General features: G+C 42.2%; 2 protein-coding genes and 1 long non-coding RNA gene across 7 annotated transcripts in view; 1 reads left to right on the forward strand and 2 right to left on the reverse strand.

Annotated features, from left to right (window-relative positions):
- Positions 1 to 405: 405 nt before the first annotated feature.
- Positions 406 to 7,544, reverse strand: ccnk (cyclin K). Of its 2 annotated transcripts, none has more exons than XM_051408162.1 (11): positions 7,388 to 7,544; positions 6,185 to 6,423; positions 5,748 to 5,829; positions 5,525 to 5,656; positions 4,526 to 4,631; positions 4,371 to 4,428; positions 3,347 to 3,516; positions 3,046 to 3,260; positions 2,827 to 2,857; positions 2,470 to 2,535; positions 406 to 1,984 (listed from the first exon to the last, which is right to left on the reverse strand). In XM_051408162.1, exons 1-11 carry the CDS (start codon positions 7,394 to 7,396, stop codon positions 1,431 to 1,433), a joined length of 1,662 nt encoding a protein of 553 aa, XP_051264122.1. In that variant the 5' UTR covers positions 7,397 to 7,544; the 3' UTR covers positions 406 to 1,430. The 2 variants fall into 2 exon arrangements, with proteins under 2 accessions (XP_051264122.1, XP_051264123.1); XM_051408163.1 differs by having other exon boundaries at positions 6,185 to 6,420; positions 7,388 to 7,543.
- Positions 7,545 to 11,387: 3,843 nt separating this feature from the next.
- The window catches only part of bcl11bb (BCL11 transcription factor B b), a 31,440-nt gene continuing 20,586 nt past the window's right edge, over positions 11,388 to 22,241 (forward strand). The window contains exons 1-3 of one of the 4 annotated variants that reach the window (XM_051408481.1): positions 11,389 to 11,976; positions 12,073 to 12,381; positions 20,109 to 20,492. In XM_051408481.1, coding sequence (XP_051264441.1) covers positions 12,318 to 12,381; positions 20,109 to 20,492 — 448 coding nt within the window. In that variant the 5' untranslated portion in view covers positions 11,389 to 11,976; positions 12,073 to 12,317. Of the gene's footprint in view, positions 12,382 to 20,108; positions 20,493 to 22,241 lie in introns of all 4 variants that reach the window. The other 3 variants (XM_051408482.1, XM_051408483.1, XM_051408480.1) reach the window with 3 other exon arrangements.
- LOC127368053 (uncharacterized) lies at positions 15,149 to 20,862 on the reverse strand. The gene is made up of 3 exons (XR_007885581.1): positions 20,647 to 20,862; positions 20,071 to 20,514; positions 15,149 to 15,163 (listed from the first exon to the last, which is right to left on the reverse strand). It is a non-coding gene; the product is annotated as an uncharacterized LOC127368053 (long non-coding RNA).

The following is a 22,241-nucleotide window of genomic DNA, read 5'->3' on the forward strand; positions in this document are numbered from 1 at the left end:
ATGAGTGATTCCAAACCGGGGGTACTTTGTAGAAAGCTCAAATAATAACCCGAACTAAAAGGAGAAATTAATTTAAAAAATCAGTGCATGACAAATAGTTAGCAAACAAGCTGTGATGTTAAAAGTGTGGAGGATAAACAGTTGAAATAGTTAGCTAAAAGTAATGAGTATGGCTTGCATGTTCGATATGTCACACATCAACTTTTATAGAATAGTTTTAAATAACATCCAGTTTATAATCCATTCATAAGAACATGAGTGGTGCAGATTGGATGTTACTTGAACTCATGTGATACGTGACAAACATCAGACAAATGTTGGGAACAACTTCTGTGCATAATGGATCCATTAACACCTTAATCATCAAGACCTTCTCACCTTATACAGATTGAAAACAATACTCGGTTCAAAGTAGGAAAAGCAGGTGTTTATTGTACTAAGTGCGACTCACACAAAACCAAAGCTGCATGCAGAATACAGAAAAGAGAAGCCTGACTAAGGCACATATGGATAGAAACTCTCCAAAAGAAAAGCCTAAACGAAAAGACCAGATATGTACAAATATAACCTTAGACTGTCCAGTGTTAGACATGACTGATGTGATAACTCTAATACTGTCTGCAGTGCAGATTCACAAACAAAAGTCAAGAAATAAAAACCAAGGGTCTAATGGAAGTTAAAAAATTATGACCTCAATGCTTTCACAGAATAGAAAGTAACATGACAAAAATCATATAACACTGCATATTCATGAAGATGCATTTCAGTATCATGGTCCTTTTTATATGACTATATGTTCTCAAGTTCTCCAGTTTAGTCACTCTTTGTTTTACTCAGCAAAACAGTGGGAATGTGGACTAAAGAAAAACTGATTGCTGATACCTTGGTATGTCTGAGAATTCAGGAGAACCTAAGCATAATCGGGGTGATCGAATATAGAAGCAAATATATGACTCAACCTTTGATCTATTTGGAGGTTAAGTAAAAATGGTACATTTCATCTGCCCACAATTAATGAATGGGTATGTGTGACAAAACTAAAAATGTAAATTAAGGGCGCTGAAGTTTCCTGGTACACATCCAGAACAATAACAATGACAGGACGGTAGTTGTTACAAGATCCCAGAACTTGGCACATTAAGTGCCATCCTGTACATGTTTAAGCCACTTATTTCAAAAATATTTCAGGATTCGCACTGTGGTCTTTCAGTGCCAGTTCAGGTTCTCATAACAATACTGTCCACACCTCACTCTGCCCTTCGAGTCTATTTGTAGTTAAGCCTTCATTAAGAACCCCATCATCCAAAGTCATACTGGAGGGGAACAAGCTCTCCCCCGGTTTGTTCCTGGTTGTTCTCCCTCTCCACAGGTTTTCCATCTCCAACTGTGGCTTTTTGCACAGATCCAGTTCATAGACAGTTGTCACTCTCTCATCTCATCCATCCACCACGGTTCAGGGGCATGCCAGGTGGAGGGGGCAGGGGCACCTGAGACTGTCCAGGGGGTACGGGGGGTGGAGGAGGGTACCCAGCAGGCGGTAGACCTATGCCTGGAGGGGGTCCGTGGCCCGGTGGCATGCGTGGAGGCGGTGGCGGAGGGTAGCTGTTGTACCCCGGTGGCGGATACGTTGGCGGCAAGCTGGGTGGTGGGTAGGTGGAAGGAGGAGGAGGGCCTGGAGGCGGTGCTGCAGGAGGTGGATAGACATGGGGGTGATATTGTGGAATTTGGGGTGCGTAGCTGGGTGGCATGGGGGCGTAAGAGGGACCTTCAGTCTTCATCATTGACTGCAGGCTCTGGTAGCCTTCTCCAGACATGTAGGAGCTGGTGGTGGACATGATGTAGTTGGAGGGCGGGGGCGGTGGAGGCCGATGGGGTAGGGGAGGAGGCTGATGTGGAGGTGGAGCGTGTGGGGGAGGAGGAGCCGCTTCACTTCCCGGTTCTGCTTCTGTGGGAGGCGCTGGAGCTGGAGCTGGAGCTTTGCGGTCTAGCGAGGAAACAACAAAGAGAAAACAACTTGTTAAAAATTTGCTGTTCTTTCCAGGAAAGAAAACACGAAGCCCCTCATTCACCCGTGATCTCAAATAACCTCTCCATTCCCAGACAGTGAGCGCACAGCTAGACCAAGACTGCCAGGCTTCAGCCACATAGGAGGTCTCATTATCAGGCTCAAGCACTAATCAGATTGGTCTGGGAGAGGTTAGGAGTGTGCGTGTGTTGGGAAACATAATGTCCAGACGAGTTGCTGGTTATGTAAGCAGACTGAGAGGACTTAAGACTTTGGGTTGCTTTCTAAGCTCGACTTCCAGGCAGGGGGTCCTGGCTGTTCATTATGGGCCTATTTGGTAGCACACGCAAACAGACAGCGGGGTGTTGAGAGGACGCCAGCATGCACCTATGCTGAAATGTAACCATAAATCATTGTAACTTCCTACAAATTAGACTGGAGGAATGACAAACAGTCACTCTTACCTGGGGGAGGCAGCGGGAGAGGGGGCATGGGGCTCTCCAGTCTGGGAATTTTTGATCCAACTTGTTCTGTAAGTTAAACAGATCAGCCAATAAGTCGCAAAATCTATTTTAAAATCAGTGAACACATTAAGGAACTTTGCTGTAGGCTTGGATAGTCATAAAATCCTAAAACCTGCCGGGAAAATACTAATCCCAGCCACTTCGAATCTAAAGTATATACCTGTAATCTTGCAAAGACTTTATCGAAATTAATGTCATGTTAATTAGAAAACCGTTCTTGCAGGTATTTCCGTAGATCAACAGACGTTTTTACAAGATTTCAGCTGCTTTAAAACCCAAATGAGCAGAATTTCTTACCTGGAGCCTTTGGTTCATCTTTTGGGGATGTCTGGGGAAAAAAAAAAAAAAAAAAGCTCAACGAATGCAAATACTCAGTGCCCACTTTGAGGTAGGTTACATTGAGTGTTGATGTATGAATCAAGTTACACACATACACAATAAATTAAATAAATAAATGTAGAAATCTAAAATGGGGAAAACTTTTCCAGTCACAAAACAATTCAAGCACACACTCACATGTGAGCGTTTGAGCTGGCGTGCAGGGCTGCCTCCTTGAGGGGAGGTCTTCTTTGGTGGTGGGGGAGGAGGGTTGGCAGCTGGTGGTTGTCCCTGTGGGACTGGAGGAGCAGGGAGCGGAGGAGCGGGCGCCCGCTCCCGCTCCTTCTCCTGCATCTGCTGAGGGATGGGCTTGTTGCCCTGGGAGTACAGGTCCAGGATCTGGTGGCAAATGTCTGGAAGACAAAGACAATGTTTCTGTTGAGTCTGAAAGGAGGTGAAACAAATATCACAGGAAGTGTCATAGCTTCATGAGGCATACCTTCCAGTAGCTCTACTGGGACATCCTGGACAAACTGCTCCCACCAGCGGCGTGACGACTGCTTAGCGGTCCACTCCTGGATGTCAAACTTACAGAGGCGGCCTGCTAGGTACATGACAGCTACCGCAATGATCTCTGGTTCCCACTGCAGAGACAGCATGGTGCACAGGCTGCCAGGGACAATGGAAATATGGTTAGAGTCTTGTCAGCTATGAGGGAAAAGGCTTTTCAAATGTAGATCTAGATTATTCTATCCTGGGATAGAATTAGAAAATTGTCAATGTCTAACAATTTTCTAATTCTATCTCAGTAGTTGCTTTATTGTTGTTGTTTTTTTTGCTTTCTCTTTTACGATTTTGTGGTTTCTGCATGGTGGCCCTGAGAGCTCAAAGCAAGAAGAAAACCAACCAACAACCAAATACAGACATGCTGTAAGTAGCACAGACAACAAAGGAAACTGTTTTCAGAGGACACTAAAAAGTGATGCACTCCAGACACGGCTGGAACACGTTTGTTTCCCCACCAAAAAAAATGATTCATTTTGATTCAAAATGAAATCATTTTCAAACACCACTTATTGATAGAAGACATCTAAAACTTCATGAGTCATAAACTATGGCAACTAAGTGTGTCCCAGCTGTGTCTATCACTTCTTAGTTTCCCCTGCTGTCTGTGGGACTTGCAGCGTTCTTCATTTGCTTCCGTTTTGTCTATTTGCATGCGTTTTCTTAAATTTCCACTTAATTCTCCACTTTATTTACTCACCAACTACTTTAATCTCCTGACTTTTCCTTCTTTTTTCCACACACACCTGAACTTTTGTCTCTGCACACACACACCAGTTTACACCGTCCTGTCTCTTTCTTTCTTGCCCATACAGGGACAGCAGTATGGCTTATAAGGTTGCCCAAAAAACTTGAGTTTTGGATTTTCATGTGGAGTAGGCTTGCATCCTTTACAGAACATATTGCACTATATAAGACGTACTCTCTAACAAGAAGAGAGTTTACACCCATTTGCTCACCTGTCATTGACAAACGTCCATGCCATCTGCAGCACCTTGCACACTTTACTCTTGTCACCTTTAACAAGAAGAAAAAGATCCGTAAGCTTTTCAGATTCCTAGAACTGTAATGTATAACACTGCATGGATCTAAAGCCATACTTATCCTGTCTCACCTTTGAGTTGCTTGACATAGCGAAGCAGGAACATGTAAGGGTGCTCCACCTGCAGGTCAAATTTGATTGTCTGGAGTAAAATCCTCTCCAACACCATCACCTCTTCCTGTTAGATAAAATACAGATTCCTCAAATAACCCTGTTGGTGGGAACAATGCACTTCCAAGCAGGGCTTAAGATGCATCACTGCATCCTGTATTCATTAAATAAGATGATTTTTCTGAAGTTTTCTCTGAAATATTTTGGATCAAATTAAGCTATAGTGCATGAAACCCACTGGATGTTACTAGCTATCAGCTGCTCGGCATTACAAATGGAGGGATTAAAAAGGAAACGTATCATGTCCTCATGTAAAAATGATTTAGCTACTTACGGAGAAAATATGACAAATGCATACTATTACACATAATAAATAACAACTGTAAGTATGAATAATATATAAGAACGGGTCATTCCAATATGGGGAGTGCAAGTGGTAAAATGAAAATCAACCTTAATAACACAATCAAATCTAAATTTACTGACTATAGAGGAATTTTAACTTCTGCCATCATGAGTGAGAAATAATTGAGTGAAGTCAATTTCAAAAATCAGTGTGTGTAGCTAGTCCTTTTCTAACAGTATTATGTGATTTAATTTGATCAAAGCCAGGATAGAGATCTGCCTACGTCAGTGTGTGCTTATTAAACTTTTGCAATCACTACACAACATTTCCCATGTAACCAGTCAGTCAAGAGGCAGAATCCTACTACATAAGATTATGGCGGCAATTAAGCTGCAGCATGTTTTCCTTCATGTTTTTGTTTTTTTCTTTCTAGAGCTACATGATATTATGTCAGGGCTCTCTAAAGCTGGTTTATGAAGGATTTGAGGTTAAGACTATTACTTTCTTTTCTGCACTGAGTGACCACAAAACTGACCACTGTAAGTTGTCTTTGAACTTATAATGTTCAGTGTAAACAGGGAAAACAGAAGAAGAAAAATAAAAATAAACCCTACCTTCGGATCATCTCCAAACTGGGCAAACTGCACATCATTCAGTAAGCTGCGGGCCGTTTTGATGATGTCTTTACACTTCTTTGGGGTTTCCTCCACTTTCCCCGCCAGGAAAAGACAGCAAGCACCTGTCACCTGTTGAGATAGAAATCACACCATTAATCCCACACATTAACTTAACTTCCAGGAACAGGAAAACCTGAGGATAGGCATCAACTGAACTTACATATCTGGGGAACTGCTTGAAGGAATGAAACATGTAGAAACGGTGGAAATATATGATGCCAGTTGCCAGTGTGTCATAGTGTCTGATGACAGTCAAGGATATCACAGAAATCATTCACAGCAACTACGTAAAATAAACTCTAACAACAGATGTTTTACATTGACCGTGCTGCTATGATAATAAATACAATAACTCACAATAGCTTCCTGCTTAAGAGCATGTCTTTACAACAAAATGTCAATGTAACTGTAAATGTATCAGCGAGAGAGAGCATTATAGGATACAGTATTTTATCTGTATACTTTCTTCCTAGTTTGAATGCTGTTATGTTTTGTCATTTATAATCATTTTGTTTGTACGGACACACTGAAAAGTCTTACTAATTTATATTCTAATGGTTCTCCCAGTATTAACACTGCTCAATCAATCAAGGATACAGGCCAAGTCTGGTCCCCACGTCAAATATGAAGCGGGCTCCTTCTCTCCGATACCGGGCCTCTGTGCCAGGGTCCAGGCCTTCGGACTGAGAGGGGGTGTGGGCTAAATCTTTCTTGTCCCAGTACCAGCATGGCTTGATGTGGTCCAGAATTCCTTGGCCGGTCATTGACAAGTTCTCCTTGGTTTCCTTCATTGGCTGAGGAGAGGATACGTTGGATGGACCCGCTGCACTGGACTGCTAAGTTACAATACATAAACAGAGACTGCAGTTACAACCATTATTTACTGTTATAGACCAGAGGAGCAGCCTGCCCTGGTTTCTAGCAGTGCTGGTGTATTTAACAAACTATCAGATAGACTGACTCTGCGTTATTAATCTTAACATAGAAGCTACCAGGGATATCAAAATCCTTCTCTTTTCCCCATCTTAACTCTGGATAGATGAATACCTTGCCAAGCTGTGACAACCCCGAAACTTAAAGCTACACAGATGATTATCTTTACTCGAGACTGCAGGATCCGTACAAAACTATATCTTCATGGTCCAAACTACGTGAACTGTGGAGGAATGACTAGCTTCAGTCTAGTTTCTGTACAGGTTAAGTTACTTAACTCCCCGCTAATGGATAAAACATCCAACAATCACAAAAGTAGATGGGGTTACTGACTCCAAGGGGAGCATACTGTTGTGGCATGCCACCTCCCATCTCGTTCATTCATAATGTACGGCTTTCGCTAAGCATACAGATAAACATTAGCTACACTTAGTATTTTATATTATAATGAATACATTCATTCTGATATCAAAAACCACGAAGAATTATTTCCCCGAATTAGCATAACTTAAGTGCTAACCTAGCATCAGTCACGTTAGCCGACCTAGCATAATGATAAGTTAAAGTTGGCGTAGAGAAGCTAACGTTACCAAATAACCACTAATGCGTTGACGTTAGTCGATGGGTTATGAGCCAAAATGTACGCGGGTGTGGTCAGTTAAATACACTGACAGGCTAAAATTAATTCAACTTTGAAATTAAGGCAGTCAAAGTTGACAACCATCCAAGTGGTACTCTTCGTTAGCAGCCTCGGCTAGCAAACTTGCTCCACTCGAGGTCTTCACACCGCTGAGGCTATGAGCCAAAACTAGTCAGAATTCACCTCGATTATTGGTCCCTCTGTTTGCAATGAAACACGACTGTTACCTTTAACATGTAGCCGTCGGAGTAAATCACCCAAAACAGACAGCTGGATGAATAATCCGCAGTTATTCACGATAAATTGGCGAACAAGTGGCCAACAACAGTCCCCATTGTAACAAGGGCACCGCCATTATAGAGACGTCAGGGACTAGTTAGCAGACGTCATTACGCAGGACATCTGCTACACCTGTGCTGTGGTCAAATGTCGGTTTTTATCTTTCCCCTAAATTAGTTTGTTCAGTGTTTTAATTAATTACAATTCCTACTACTGGAAACTCCTCAGTATGACATTCTTGTGAAAAATTCACATTTTAGTATTTAAGTATGATGAAAATATGTTATCCCCAATTATACCCACTAGAGGGAGATAAAGAATTACTTGTAGACTTAAGCAACCAGGACCGGATTTTTGACACATGCAGTCTGAATTGACCAGATAACTCAGTAGATTAGGACAGTGTCTATAAAAAACATATTTATTCATTTATTTTTTCAAAAATCACAAAAAGTCAAACAAATACAGACAACATTTACACAATTTACACATATACTATGAATAGTTTAAAATAACATCTTCACTTCAAGGCTGATACATTTATAGGAATATGCACCTGAATATATAGAAAAAGATTATTATAACAGCCATGTGTAGTGGTGCAAAATTATTTGTGGAAGGATGTAAAAACTTGAGGAGGTGGGAGTGGGATTAGAGAATAATATGTTACACAAGCAGTGGCACTTAAAAGGAATAAAAAAGTATTTGCTCATATTAGAGAGATCTATTTCTTAGAGAGAGAAAAAACAAAATCAAAAAACAGCTTATTTGACAAAACATGTTTGTTAAAATACCAAGGGGCAACAGATTTACTACACTGTTTAAGATATACATGCTCATTTGTGTCATTACAAAAGATGAATTTGACTGAGAGTTAACGTAAAACAAATACCACAAGACAGTGCCCCATTTTATGAGTCACAGGTGACATGTTGCAGCCAGTTGTGACCATGAATTAAACTTTGGTTTGACTAAAATTTAAATAATTAGATGCTCTTTTTCACACTTCAAGTCAAAATCCTTTATCATTATTGAATCCTTTATATACATATAGGTTATATGGCTAAGTGAAATGCAGGACACCTACTGGAGTAGCATCCTTTACAGAGCAATGCAGCAATACAGTGCAATAAACTTAGAAAAACATGGATTTAATTATTGGAATTCATATAGATAAGAAAAATACCACTCTTTTATCTCTCTTCATTCACTCACTTGACTTTTTTAAACGTAATCTGAACAAAAGCTCATCATCCCTTCTGTTACAGAGTAAGAGCAGACTACAAGTAAGATCTTGCGCCCTCTTCATTCCCCCCCAGCCTCACTTCTGAGAAAAGCCAGCATTGAATCATTTACTTCGTCCAAATTAAAATTTGGAATCTGCATGCATTATATATTCACCCGTGCTCGGACAAATCCTCTTAACTGTGGGAGAAATTGTCAGGATGTGTCCTGTAGAAAAGTAAGAGCCTTGTCTAGTTGTATTGCCCGTAGCAAGGGAGCATCTCAATCTGTCACTCAAGTACACACACACACACACACACACACACACACACACACACACACACACACACACACACACACACACACACTAACCACAGTAAATCAGCTTATGAATAATATATACTTGTACTTTCTTTATTAATATTAAACATTGCATAATGAAGCACCGACTATAAGCAAATCCCAGAGCAATATTCATATTACCATGAGCTGTCCTGGAGTGGACCTTTCATTGTTTATGTCAGTCCTGTTATGGTTAAACACGTCACAATGGCTGCTTTGACCAGTTTTCACACTCAAGTACATAAAACGCTTTTTTTGTTCTTAAAAACTGTATTATGTAGAGGGCAGTGTCCCCCCCTCATATATACTGGTCGATTTTAAGATATTAATGCAGTTTTCGTATCCTTTAGAGAGTAAACAGATGGGAGAGCCATGAAATATGGAAGATAAAAGGATGTGACGAAGGTTGTGACCCAGAATCAAAGCCAGTTAAGTTGCCTAGTTAAACGTTGTCCTTGGGCTCATTTTTATGATTTAACATAAATTAGAAGTGCCTGGAATCTACTTAAATCCTGGGTCATTTTGGAAAAGAGCTAAAATGTCTCTTGTTACTTGGACAAAACTTCAGCATGTCCTCATCTCTCGTGTAGGTATTGCCCTGCGGTGTGTTCGGTGGCACTTACCATGCAAGGATGTATGTCTCCTCAGAGGAAACATTCTGGACTTAAAACCTTTCCTGTGTCCACAAGCAGGGTATTTGTGGTATATTGGCCCTGTGCAACCCAGCTTAAACTGCCTTTGCCCGGAGCCAGCAGATACAAGCTATAATGGAGACATTGATGTATTATTGAGAAACCCATGGGTAAGGATCAAGGAGCTGCTTGCAAGCCAGCAGGGATAGCAAGAGAGTGTGTGAACTCAGGATAATGTTTTTCCTTCAGCATCCAGTGTGTCCACGACTGCTGTTGCCCTCTTGGCCCAATGCGGAAAAGAAGACATTTCATGTAATATCACATACCGAATTTATGCGCTCCAGTCAAAGCAATATGCTTGACAACATGCTCGGGCCTATCTGTGAATGATAGCTGTTGTGCTGTAGTGTTTCCATGTGGAGTCTGCTGAGGTTATGTCTACTTGAGCCAGAGCTGAGATGACATTTCATTTATATAAATAATTACTGTCCTGAAAGTCCCCTAGGCCTGCCCTGAAGCAATCAAACTTCTAATGCTCTTAAAATTGCCCGCCATGTTTTATTAATGGCAGACTATAAAATGCATTGCTCTGGCTGCACACTTCTGTGCTGATCCACGAGGAAGTAGTGTCAGCTTTAAATGGTCGTATTAGACTTTATATTTTCATTCAACAATGTATCTGAACTTTGAATTGTACGGTAAGGGAAAAAAAAGAAAGAAACTTGAGTGTGTTCTTTGCTGAGCTGTAGCCTGAACAAAGCACTTATCTTTGCATACACTGATCTAAATGAATACAGTGAATTATGTGCGGAGTGATTGCCCATTAGCGCCATTAATTGCCTCTGAGTGAACCTGATCTGCTCTTCAAGGACTCTCTTAGATTCTGAACTGTATAAATGGCAAATTAAGGAGGCTTCATTCTAAAAATAAGAGTAAAGCAGAGTAACGCCATGGTAAGGTTATCACCCCCATGTCTCCTGACTGTGCCAACAGAGGGTACTGTTGCCTCACAACATGTTTAAATTATCCCAACAACAAAGATGCAGCCCCCCTCCCCTGATTCAATGTGAGGACATTAGTGTAGTATGTTTACAGTTATATTGATCATGTCCAGTAGCGTTATTGGTTCAATTACATAGCCTGGAAAGCCACAATAACATAAACTATTAATTACCTAAATTAAAGGTGACCTTTGAACTCAGATTGACCAGTATTTAATCTGATCTTGGTGTGGGTGGTCCTGATATTCCAGCCATTCTCAAACAGTTTCCTTATGGTTCCTGCGGAATTTCAGCTGGCATTATATGAAAGGAGAGTTGTAACAATTAATAAACTCATTAAAACATGCAGGAAAAGGCAGTGTGGAAAAAAGGACAAAAAGAGTCATCATGGTCTTTTGGATGTAATGACCATAAGAGCCGATACATGAGAAGGTGAGAGAATGCGTTTGGGGTGGTAACTTCACTGCCTCACAGGGCAGACAGAGGGACACTGCTGCTGAAATAAGTAACGACAGATGAGTGATAATTACTTTTTGTACGGAGCCAAGCGCTGAGCTCCGGGGAGCCACCGCTAGTTGCCTCCAGTGTCCGTGTGTCGTCCGCCGCCTTCACATGACGCGCGTGTTGTGTCTGACGCGCAAACGTCATGGACGCACTTGAACTTGAATCCCATCCCACTCAAACGGAGGCAACCCCAACCACATACACACCCACGCTCGCACAAAAACACAGGCTGCACATAATCTGCACGCAAACACATACACACACACACACACACACACACACACACACACACACACACACACACACACACACACACACACACAAATGCGGGGTCCTCCCAAAACAGAGCCTCTTTCATCGTGTGAGTCAACAAGAAGTAGCCTCGACACTGTAGGAAACTAGGAAACATTGGACCTCAGCTTGTTGGACGAGGAGGAGGAGGTGTCTTGTCTGCCCGCCTGCTCGCTCTCTCTCTCTCTCTCTCTCTCTCTCTCTCTCTCTCTCTCTCTCTCTCTCTCTCTCTTCAATCAGCGAGGCTATTGCCACCAGAGCCAAGAGTTGCCGTTCCGCGCACCGATGCCAAAACGCGCAGGAGGAGTCAGTGCCAAAGGGTCATTTTAGCGCACCACTGCTGAAATGGAAGGACTGTAGGGAATCCTAGAATAAACAGCAGTCATTTGACCCCAGATGATACAATCATATCATTAAAATTAAGAAAAAGGAGAAGGGAAAGGAGCAAATACCCATCCCCGGTGGAGGGTTCCGTACTTCAACTTGTCACCACGGTCGCTTCAGAGGTGGGCAGTCCAGGATTTTTTTTTTTACCTGCAAAAGGTCATTGCAAACATTACCTACCTGCGCACATATCAGCTCATTGGCCCCTTGTAGCCAACTGCTTCCTAAAACTACACTTTGGCTTCCTCAATCCAGGTGTTGCTTCCTCCGAAGACGCGGCAGGACATTGTGGACAAACTGGTCTTCCATCCTTAATTGCGCTCCTGTCCGACTCCTCACCTTCCGAGCGCGCATCAAAGTTGGCAGCTGAAGACTGTGAATAGCAGAGGGATTAGGAGAGGGAAAAGTTGCTCACCTGCGACACAGAGAGGACCGACACCACGGTCCAAGCCGACTCCAAGTGCCGTTCACCGGGCGATGCCAGAGTAAATGCCGGGGCAATGTCCCGCCGCAAGCAGGTGAACCCGCAGCACTTATCGTTGACGCACAGGGAGACAGTACAAGGTGAGTTTAATTCCTGCAAGACTTCTCAATTCATATATGATTAAGTTTACCGGTTTAAATGATTTAGTTTATCATTAATTATCATTTTCAGAGGGAAATAAAAGTATTTATTTGGAAGTAGATTCAAATCGTACCCATGCATTGTTTTTAATCTTTGAAAATGTGCCGGAGCCAATAACCGACAATAACTGTGATTTGTGAAAATAAATTTACCATGTGATGCTACACACACAGGAGGAAACACTGTACTGTGTTGTTGTTTTTAAGTTGCTAATTAGACTGAATTTCAGTAATTGTATGGATTAATAATTGCTGTTTTACACCTTTAAAATTTATCAACACATTTCAGTAATATTTGCGCCTTCTGCAGCTTCATGACTTTACTACGAGAGATGATCTTATGACAACTACATTAGGACTGTCTGGCCAAGTGTGTGTGTGTGTGTGTGTGTGTGTGTGTGTGTGTGTGTGTGTGTGTGGTTAGTGTCTTGCATGTGCACGCACGCGGGTTTGAACGTGTAGTGAAACATTTCATCACATCACAATTTTAAATTTTTTCCAGCATATTGCAACATGTGGCAGTGTGTTTATTTATGTACACTTTGTTACACATTTCACCTGTTTTCTAAATACACTTAATTATTTTGTGACGTTGCACTAGGGCACTTGTATCTTAATTTATACGTATTTTAAATTAAGGTAATCTTTTTCTTTCTCTTCCGCTCTCACTCTCTCTATCACACACACACACGCACGCACACACGCACGCACGCACGCGCGCACACACACACACACACACACACACACACACACACACACACACACACACACACACACACACACATGCAGTCTCAAAATTATTTTTCTTGACACATAAAGGCCTGTCTCCACGTTAAGGTAACGCAATCAAATTGTGCACAAAAATAAGTTCTGTCTGAAATCACATCAAAAAAGAAAACACCACACACACACACACACACACACACACACACACACACGGGCTGCAACAATCTGAACTTTATTAATACGATATTTTAAAAACGAAGGGTCACAGCTTTTCAGAACTGTGACCAAAAAATATGATTAAATTGCGCAGATTAAGTCTGATGCAAGAATATATTTTTTTTTGCGAGCATATGATTAAAAAGTGCCATAATCCAATTTCAAATCAATTATATCAATCTAACCTTCATCTCCCAGCGCTCTGCTTTGCCTAAATCCAATTTCATAGAGGCCTAATCTGGGTAATTCATTGCAGAAGTTCATGATGTAATCTTTGGCCAATCTGTTTTGTGTTGAAAAGGGTTAGGCGCATTCCGTCCCACCCGACACATTTAGCATTTAGACTAATCATTTATCCCATTCACTTCGTCTCTCTCTCTCTTTCTCTCTCTCTCTCAAGTCACTGACTTTGCTTCTATTCAGTGTTCAGTTGAAAAAATACGGTAATTTCAAATCTGAAATCTAAATGTTTACTGTAACCACTGTTTTTGTTATCTAATTGAAGAAGTATGATGCACCCTCAGCAGATTTTAGACAGATGACAAATATTGATCCAGCTTGAATATTGATCTGACAGTTTATTCTCTCTCCTGTCACTCTCACTGTCTGCCAGTTAATTAAGGTGGAGACCGAGTTGATCCCCCCCCAACACACACACAATACATTTTCGACTGTGCAAAATTTTCAACAGTTTCACCTCAGGCATGTGTGTGTACGTTTAACATTTACCTGCATGAATTATGGCAGATTGCAACGTTTTGCATATTTTCGTTTATCTTTGGGGAACTAGTAGAAATTGTTACTGTTTAAACTTTTAAATATTTGCCTCCCCTCCTTGCAGCCATCCACGGGTCACTTTGTTTGACATCTTACACAAAACCTCACAGCACCTGCTGTACAGTCAACAAATTCTTGAAACTGAACATGTGGTGCCAGAATCTAGATACTTGTATAATTAGACTAATAATTGGTTGTCAAAGATAAGCTTTAAATTTCTTAAAATTTTCTTTCCATTCTCATTTATTTTCTTTTTCTTCCTTGTCCTGAGCTGAAGCTGCATTCAAGCGTCTGCAGGGTGCATCTGTTCTTGCCTGAAGCTTTTAATGACTGGCTTTAAAGATCCCTTTTAATCACCGCTGACCTGTCTGCACATACTCGCAAGTGTCAAACAACAAGTTAAGTTGAGATATTTGCAAAATGCTGACAAACGTTTGATTTTCGGCACATGCGGAGGTCAGTGTCGTGCTAAAGAGGCCATTAGAGCAAATACTGTAGGATGCCAAGAAGCTGGGCCACCTGGGCCTGAATCTCGTCCTACCTGTTCTTTCACGCGATACACACACTGTCTCTTGCTTGATGAACTATGGTCTCAGTGACAATGACCTCAGAGGCACAAGGGCAGGATTAAGGAAGAACTGGACCTGTGTGTGGTTTTTTTTGTTCATTTGTTTATTTGTGATAATGGACAACTGGACTTTAAACAGATGAGCAAAAAAAAAGCAATTGTATTATGATAAATGTCCAAGTGCTCTTTCTCTGCGAGTACAATGTGTACGAGTGTGTGCTAAGATGCACTTGTATTTGTATAAAGCACCTATGCTATGTTTACCATACACACAGGCTATCTTAACAACGATACCACATTTGCAGCTGTGATGGATGGGAAGGTTTTTAATGTATCTCACTCTGGAGGCTGCATGTCGCTGTGGGCTGTTTCCTTAAGTTGGGTGGGTCTGAAGAGGTCCAGGATCGCACCTCAGGCTGGAGGATCTGAGGATCGCTGTGGGGAAACCAAACTGTAATTTGATTGAGTCAACGAATAATGAACATTTTGCATATGTACAGCATTACTGTCGCAAAGCGTTACGGAAATGGAGTTAGATAAAGGTGGACTTTCGTGGTTACTTTTTGATATTATTCAATATGTTGGGTTGGTCCAGAGGTCGTACAGCATTTCAGTGTCAGCGGTCAAAGCCACTCAGAAGGGATCTCCTTACACAAGTAATAATATGAAGTTTCTGCAGGGTGCCTGCATATATCAACCACATGTCAGATCAGAAGTTATTCAGTGTAACTAAACTCTGCCTGCTGCCCTGCAGCCATGGTCATACTCTACCTGGAAGTACAGAGAACCTGAATATCAGCATATTTCTGGACAGGATTGTGGTGGAAGACTATGTACTGGAAATCTACTTGCCAGGGTAGACATCAAGAGAGTTGTACAAGTGACTGCAATGCATGTGCACAATACATATACATAGACTGAGTGATAAAATGCAGGGCTACATGAACAAACTGTTTATGTTCACAAACTAACAAATCACATGTAACAAGCTGCTCTGTCTGGGTTGAATTTGACCTTCAGTTTACAGTTCATCCTTTGTTTTATTAAGGCAGACATCCCCTGTAGGCTCTTTCAGGCTCTTTCAGTCAATGATTCAGCTTGGAGTCACATCACCGACAAAGAAACCTATCATAGGAATATCCTTATGAATTACTCACACATTAGCGTGGAACGACTGGTGTTGAGTATCACAGGCCTCCCTTTGCTCAGAGACTATATTTTTTGCAATCTAATATCAGGATTATTATACACAGTCGTTTACTGGACCCAGCCATGCAATGCCTCTTGATAACTGTTTACTCTCAGAATTGGCATGCTACTTGTGAAACAGTTAATGTTTTCGTCTTTATTCACACCATATGGCTGTCAAACGCTGGGGGGAGAAACCCACCGTACGCACTGCAACACCACAGTAAATATTCACACACATTGTGGTAACCGGATGATAATCTCGCAGGAGATGATTGGTGAGCGATTTATGATTTACTGTGAGGCGTAGCAGTTTTTCTCAGATTTTCTTTCTATATTTCAATATTATTGAACACATTTAATCAATTTTGCAACACCATAAAGCTTCTTTATTATTCTTATTATATCTCTTAAAATTGTTTGGCAAATTTGATTTATATCTCCAAATGTCATGCCTCATGGCTTGCAAGTCATTTATAGCAATTTAGTGACAAGTCACAGTCAGCAGTAGAGCCATATTTTGCTCTTTCAGGCTGATAATCTAAGATTTATGATAAGGAACGAGACTGCTACAGATTAAATTGTGATAAGATAATGAAACACACCGGCCTGGCCTTACACAACACACACTGTTGCAGCTCTCCTTGGCAATCGCAGCCGAGAAAAAGGGATAGGCTAAGCGAGTCCGCTTGTTGTTTGAATTTTTGATTGCAACCATCTGCAGCGTTGCTGGTGTCATTTATTTTCAATGACACCGTGAATCTTAACCGACTTTCCCAGTGGGGTTTACTGTGTGTGTGTGTGTGTGTGTGTGTGTGTGTGTGTGTTTGTGTGTGTGTTTTTAGCTCAGCAAATGGAAGGGGAAAACAAAGAAAGGGAGACAGGTCTGAACCCATACAGTATGGTCGACTGTCATATGAGTGCCCCTGGCCTTACTCTGCCTTTACCAGCAGAACAGAGTGTGCAGCTGGTATTAAAATATTGTGTAAGGTCAGGGCTCCAGCGTCAACGGAAAATAGTTTCTGTTTAACGCCGCTCAGAGGAATCTCATCAAATTCACGTCATTAAATAAAAACAAATGTTTCAAATCCAGCAAAATCACATTTTCTCAGCCCCTCATTTAACGTAGGGCAGAGTATAACTTTTCAAACCATGTTGTAAAATTTTCTTGCTTTCACCTTCACCTCAGGCAAAAATGAAAACAACATAAAGAGTCATCAGATGTATAAGAGCACATTAGGACAAACACAATAATTAGAGATTATAGGGATTTATAGGGGCAATTAATGTCAGAGGACATGAGAGGAACTTCATATATGCACCTTGGCATGTTTCCCCCACCTAGCTTGTTTTACCTGGTAACTACTGTAGGGAAAAAACTGACGAGGATGTCACATGTACTCTATCACATACCAGTTTGGACAGCAAAATTACAATGCAACTCTTACCGAGCTGTATGGCAAATATTTAAATATTTTTAAAAATAAAAGAAAAAACTCTCAGCTGCAAGCGAAACAATCTCTCGCGTCTGACAACAGTGTTTCTTCATTAAGTACTTTTTGGCCAGGCGTTTGAATATTTTTTTTTCCACCTTTTACACAAATGGAAATATTGGTGAAAGAGGTCCATTGTCCTCAGCTGTGTCTCCCATCTGGTACACATTGTGCAGTGGCTGTGTGCAGCGGCAGCAGGCAGCAGGCAGCAGCAGCAGCAGCAGCAGCAGTGGAGTGACTGACTGACTCTCTCCTCATCAAACTGATAGGGGGTGCTCTAAGGCTGCCTGACTTAACTCACACTTGATAAGGCAGAGTAGCAGGACTGTCATTGGGTGAATATAGCGCTCTGTATGTGTTTGTGTGTGTGTGTGTGTGTCAGAGAAAGACAGAGAGAGAGACCAAGAGAGAGAAATAAAGTATGTGTGGTATCATGTTAGACAGCTGGGTTTCATTGCTATCATCACGCCTTCTCAACGATGGCATGTTTGACAGTGTGTCTGCTATGCTCCCTTACCTATCAAGCATGTTCCTCTCACATAGGAGTTTATACAGAAGAATTAGACACTGTCTGTCACGATGATAGGCTACATTAGAGTGTTATTCTTTCGTGCGTATGTTTCCATTTCAGCGTGTTTGTGTCCACAGTTTTTCTTTCCCCCTTCAAGCATTCCATGTTCAATTCCTTTTCGCACCTGTGTTTTTCTCACACAGGTGAGCCTCAGGATAGATGAGTGAGCGGGTTTCAGAGAGGGGTGCGGTTTTTAGAAGATGTCCTACTGATATTCGAGTGGCATGCTGTCAGTGCCAACGCCTGCTGATTTACCGCCTTCTGCCCCCCAGGCCATGTTACTCAACCACAGGTTAACAAACAGGCCCTGCTCTAGTTGTCTTGCAGGGAGAAAGCCCAGTTCAAATGCCCAGGTGTCCGTCGTCTCTCAGGTGTCCCGCTATCTTGAAGTCGTATTTTCCTCATTTGCAACACACAAGGATCTGGGTCTTATGCCACCTGTCTTGTTTTCAACATCAGAAATAAGAGCGCGCCATGTTGTTAACAGAGATCTCCTGCATAGTCCTACTTATATGCACTGCACATATGCATGCATGCATGCGTGCGCACAGTTACGTGGCTTGTGTGAACACTCTGGAACATTGCTTCATGTGAATTATGGTCACAAGCTGTGAACTGTAGGTAAATATGTGTTTGTGTTCCTTCTTTGCCGCCAAAGATTATGAGATGGAAATTATTTGGCAGGCATCCAGGAACCCATCTCCATTTAGAGAAAAGATATTTGGCATCGGATCATCACTCCAGGGCGAAGTGAGTGGACTGGAACGCGTGTGTGGGTGGGTGGGTGGGTAGGTAGGGGGAGGTGATTCATAGTTGCAAAGAAATATTCAAAATAAAATAAAAAATGGGTAAAAATGTATGTAATACTGAGCCGAAACTCTGAGCTGAGTTTAACAGTTATGACTGAAAATGTAGAGGAGCAACGCTTCCCTGACAGTCTTTGAGATTGGTGATAAGAGAGTTTAGGATCTCTGCTCTGATAACTACACACCAAGACACAGGCACACACAAACCAGCACACACCCTCTTTGTCTAATCTTTGCAATTATTAGGGTGTCATGTTTGGAAAAAGAGAGAGAAAAGAGAGGCAAAGGGGAGGGGTGTGTGGGTGCTAGAAGTGGAGAAGCAGCAGAGACAGGCAGGCTGCTATGCTCCTCTCCCGGCCATCAACACCTCTCCCTGGGTACCCGCTCACTCAGACGCCCCCCTAGAGTCTCTGGAGCTTCAGGTTTCCTCCGGGCTTTTTAGAAGAGGACACATCTTCATACTGGTACATCAGGGTAGTGTTAAAAAAAAGGAGGAGGTTGTCCATGAGGGATTTACGTTAAGCTGAGGGACTCAGTCTACGCCATGGGGGATGGGGGGGTGTGTGTGTAATGGTTATTAATGACCGTGTCAGATCTGTGAAGAATGAGATTTACTCTCTTAACAGGACCCCGGGTTTGGCTTTATAGATTTTCTGTCTGTGGAGAATACAGTGTTCGAACTCACCTGTGTGCTGCTCCATTCATGTACACACTCACTTAGACATCTTACTGTTTTTCTCTTCTCTTTCTCATTTTTCTTGTCTTACTCTCTGATACACACAAACATGAACACACACGCACATGCACACGCCGGTGGATGTGGCCTCCGCTATGCTACACTTTGTTCTGCACAAGCTGGGGCTCCCACGTGGTGAAGGCAGCCGTCTAGCTATGACAGCTCAGTGCAGCGAAGGCCCTCACCGGAAACCCAGCCTGCACTGTGAGATGAATAGCTTCCTGGCCACACATACACACGCATACACACACAAATAGAAGCACTCACATACATACAGTGTATGTGCTGGCTCCCACCCACGCAGATCTCTCACAGATAAGCTGCGCAGGTGTTTGTCTAGGCGAAGTAGCATTACAGGGGCGTTGTTTTATGCCATGAAAGTGACACAAGTGTGAACGTAATGATCATCACATGTGGGAGGGAGAGATGGCTTTTATCAGGTAATGTTATCAGGAATAACTTAAACCTCACTGTGTTTTTTTTTACTCTTCCTGTGTCTCTCACCGTCTTCTATGCTCTTTTTAACTCTTAAAAAAAGAAACACATACCGATTTACATTTGTCACCCCCTCTTCCCTTCTCTGCAGCAGAGGCCAATCATGATTCAGGGGCAGGATCTCCATCTCTGGAGCCATCCACCCCCAGCCCTCGGAGGGCAGGACCCGGGGAGCACGATATGCTGACCTGTGGCCAGTGCCAGACGAATTTCCCTCTGGGCGATATCCTGGTTTTCATAGAGCACAAGCGCCGTCTGTGCCGGGGGCCTGGAAGCAGACCAGGGTCCTTCTCCAAGCCTGGGGAGACTGGCGGGGTCATGGGCATTACCATCTCTCCTGGGGCCAGGTCACTGGAGCGGGGTAGAGGGTCCATTCCGGTGGAGGTGGGCGTCCAGGTGACCCCCTGCGGAGAGGAGGATGTGGAGAGGAGGCTGACTCCAGCGAAGGGGATCTGCCCCAAACGGGAGAGAGGAGGTACGGAGACAGGAAACACACTCTACATTTAAAGGATGATACAAGAAGGACCAATAAGCAGGGGGCTCTTTTGTCAGTATAGATGCACATGTTTTAAACACACACAAAGGTGCAAAAAACATGCATGCACACACACACGCACCAACTCTCTCACCTGTCCAAGACAGATAGCTCTCTTTAAAGAATCCAAGCTGCTTGTTATTTTGACAGTGGCCTTCAGGAGGGATTAATGTAGTCTGGGATGATTTCATTAGAGTGAGTGAGAGCTGCACCGTATGTCTATTCTGCTCCGTAAAAGTAAAACATCACACACACACATCCGCACACAAAATCACACACACCAAACAAACACACCCTGGCAGGCCTGAAGGACTTCTTCAGCTGAAACCAATTGTGAAAGGCGAGGAAGAAGGTGATAGAGGAGCCGCCCCTAGTGTGTGTGTGTGTGTGTGTGTGTGTGTGTGTGTGTGTGTGTGTGTGTGTGTGTGTGTGTGTGTGTGTGGGGGGGTGGGTTTGTGTTTTCATTTTTTGCTTGTGTGAGTGCACATCATGCGTCTGAGCGTTTGTGAAGAAATCCTGCAGCATATGAAAAAAAGAGGTTAAGAAAGCTGATTAAAATTCATCTGTGTGCGTGGTGAGGAGAAGGGGATTAATAAAGCAGCAAGGCCGTTCATCTGTCGTTTTTTTTTTTGGGTGGGGGGTGGGGTCGGGTGGGGAGTCAGAGCGAGGCCTGTAGACTGCCAGCGCTGCAGGGAAACCAGTTCAAAGTTATCAGAGGAGACAGTCACCATCACACCCGAGAGCTGGGAAGGCTATCCAGGATTACACAGACTCCAGTAGACTTAGAGGGACTGTATTGTGGAAGTTAGCAGCCAGAATTACATGTAAAAAGATTATACAGTTAACACAGAAACTAGTCACCACAGTGTCTTAAACTGGTATATATGGAGGGATTTAAATAGTAAAGATTAGACTTTATGATCCATTATGTTATGTTATATGTATGTAATTATAATATAGTGCGTTAAAGTATTTAAAAAGTCCTAAAAAATATAAGTGCTTTAAGACAGTAAATATTGTACAGTCAGGCTGACTGACTTTATGTATTATAATATAGACCTATAACATTCACACAGCAGTGAGGCATAACAAAGTTGTAATAATATTCTAATTATTAAATAAAGTGTTTACATAACTGTCACCACAAATTCAATAACTTGGTGGTTATACTGGTTTATGATATATTTACACAAGCAAAGGTGGACTAGGAGAATTAATGTACAATGTGTGTGTTAGACTGTGGCTTTTCCTCTTCACAGCAGGTGCACATCTTTTTTTTAATTATTACATTTGAGTGGTAAAAATCCTTGAGATTCAATCATCCCCGACACGTACACACACACACACACACACACACACACACACACACACACACACACACACACACACACACACACACACACACACACACACACACACACACACACACACACACACACACACACACACACACAGAGAACCCACACGCTTCAGGTATACTAGTCTATAAGGAAAGACTTTAGAATTTAGTTTTCTTTATCACACATACTTTCAGTTTATACGTTAGGATTCTTAAAGATTAAGCTGGTGTGTGAAATATTGCAAAATGTTTTGTTTAAGTCTCTCAAAGGTTCAAAGTTTCTGGGCCACAGATATTATTGATTTGCACATTTTGTTCATTTTAGAATGAAAGCTGGTGGAGACATCTTT

This window comes from Dicentrarchus labrax, unplaced genomic scaffold, assembly GCF_905237075.1.
Source record: "Dicentrarchus labrax unplaced genomic scaffold, dlabrax2021, whole genome shotgun sequence".
In the NCBI taxonomy this organism is placed as follows: Eukaryota; Metazoa; Chordata; class Actinopteri; family Moronidae; genus Dicentrarchus; species Dicentrarchus labrax.

What these genes read in the sequence shown, in the direction of transcription:
- ccnk (XM_051408162.1), bottom strand. An exon ending in TCAAGCAGTTCCCCAGATAT is followed by an intron (nt 5,657 to 5,747) that starts GTAAGTTCAGTT and finishes CTATCTCAACAG; the next exon opens with GTGACAGGTGCTTGCTGTCT. An exon ending in AGTTTGGAGATGATCCGAAG is followed by an intron (nt 4,632 to 5,524) that starts GTAGGGTTTATT and finishes TTTATCTAACAG; the next exon opens with GAAGAGGTGATGGTGTTGGA.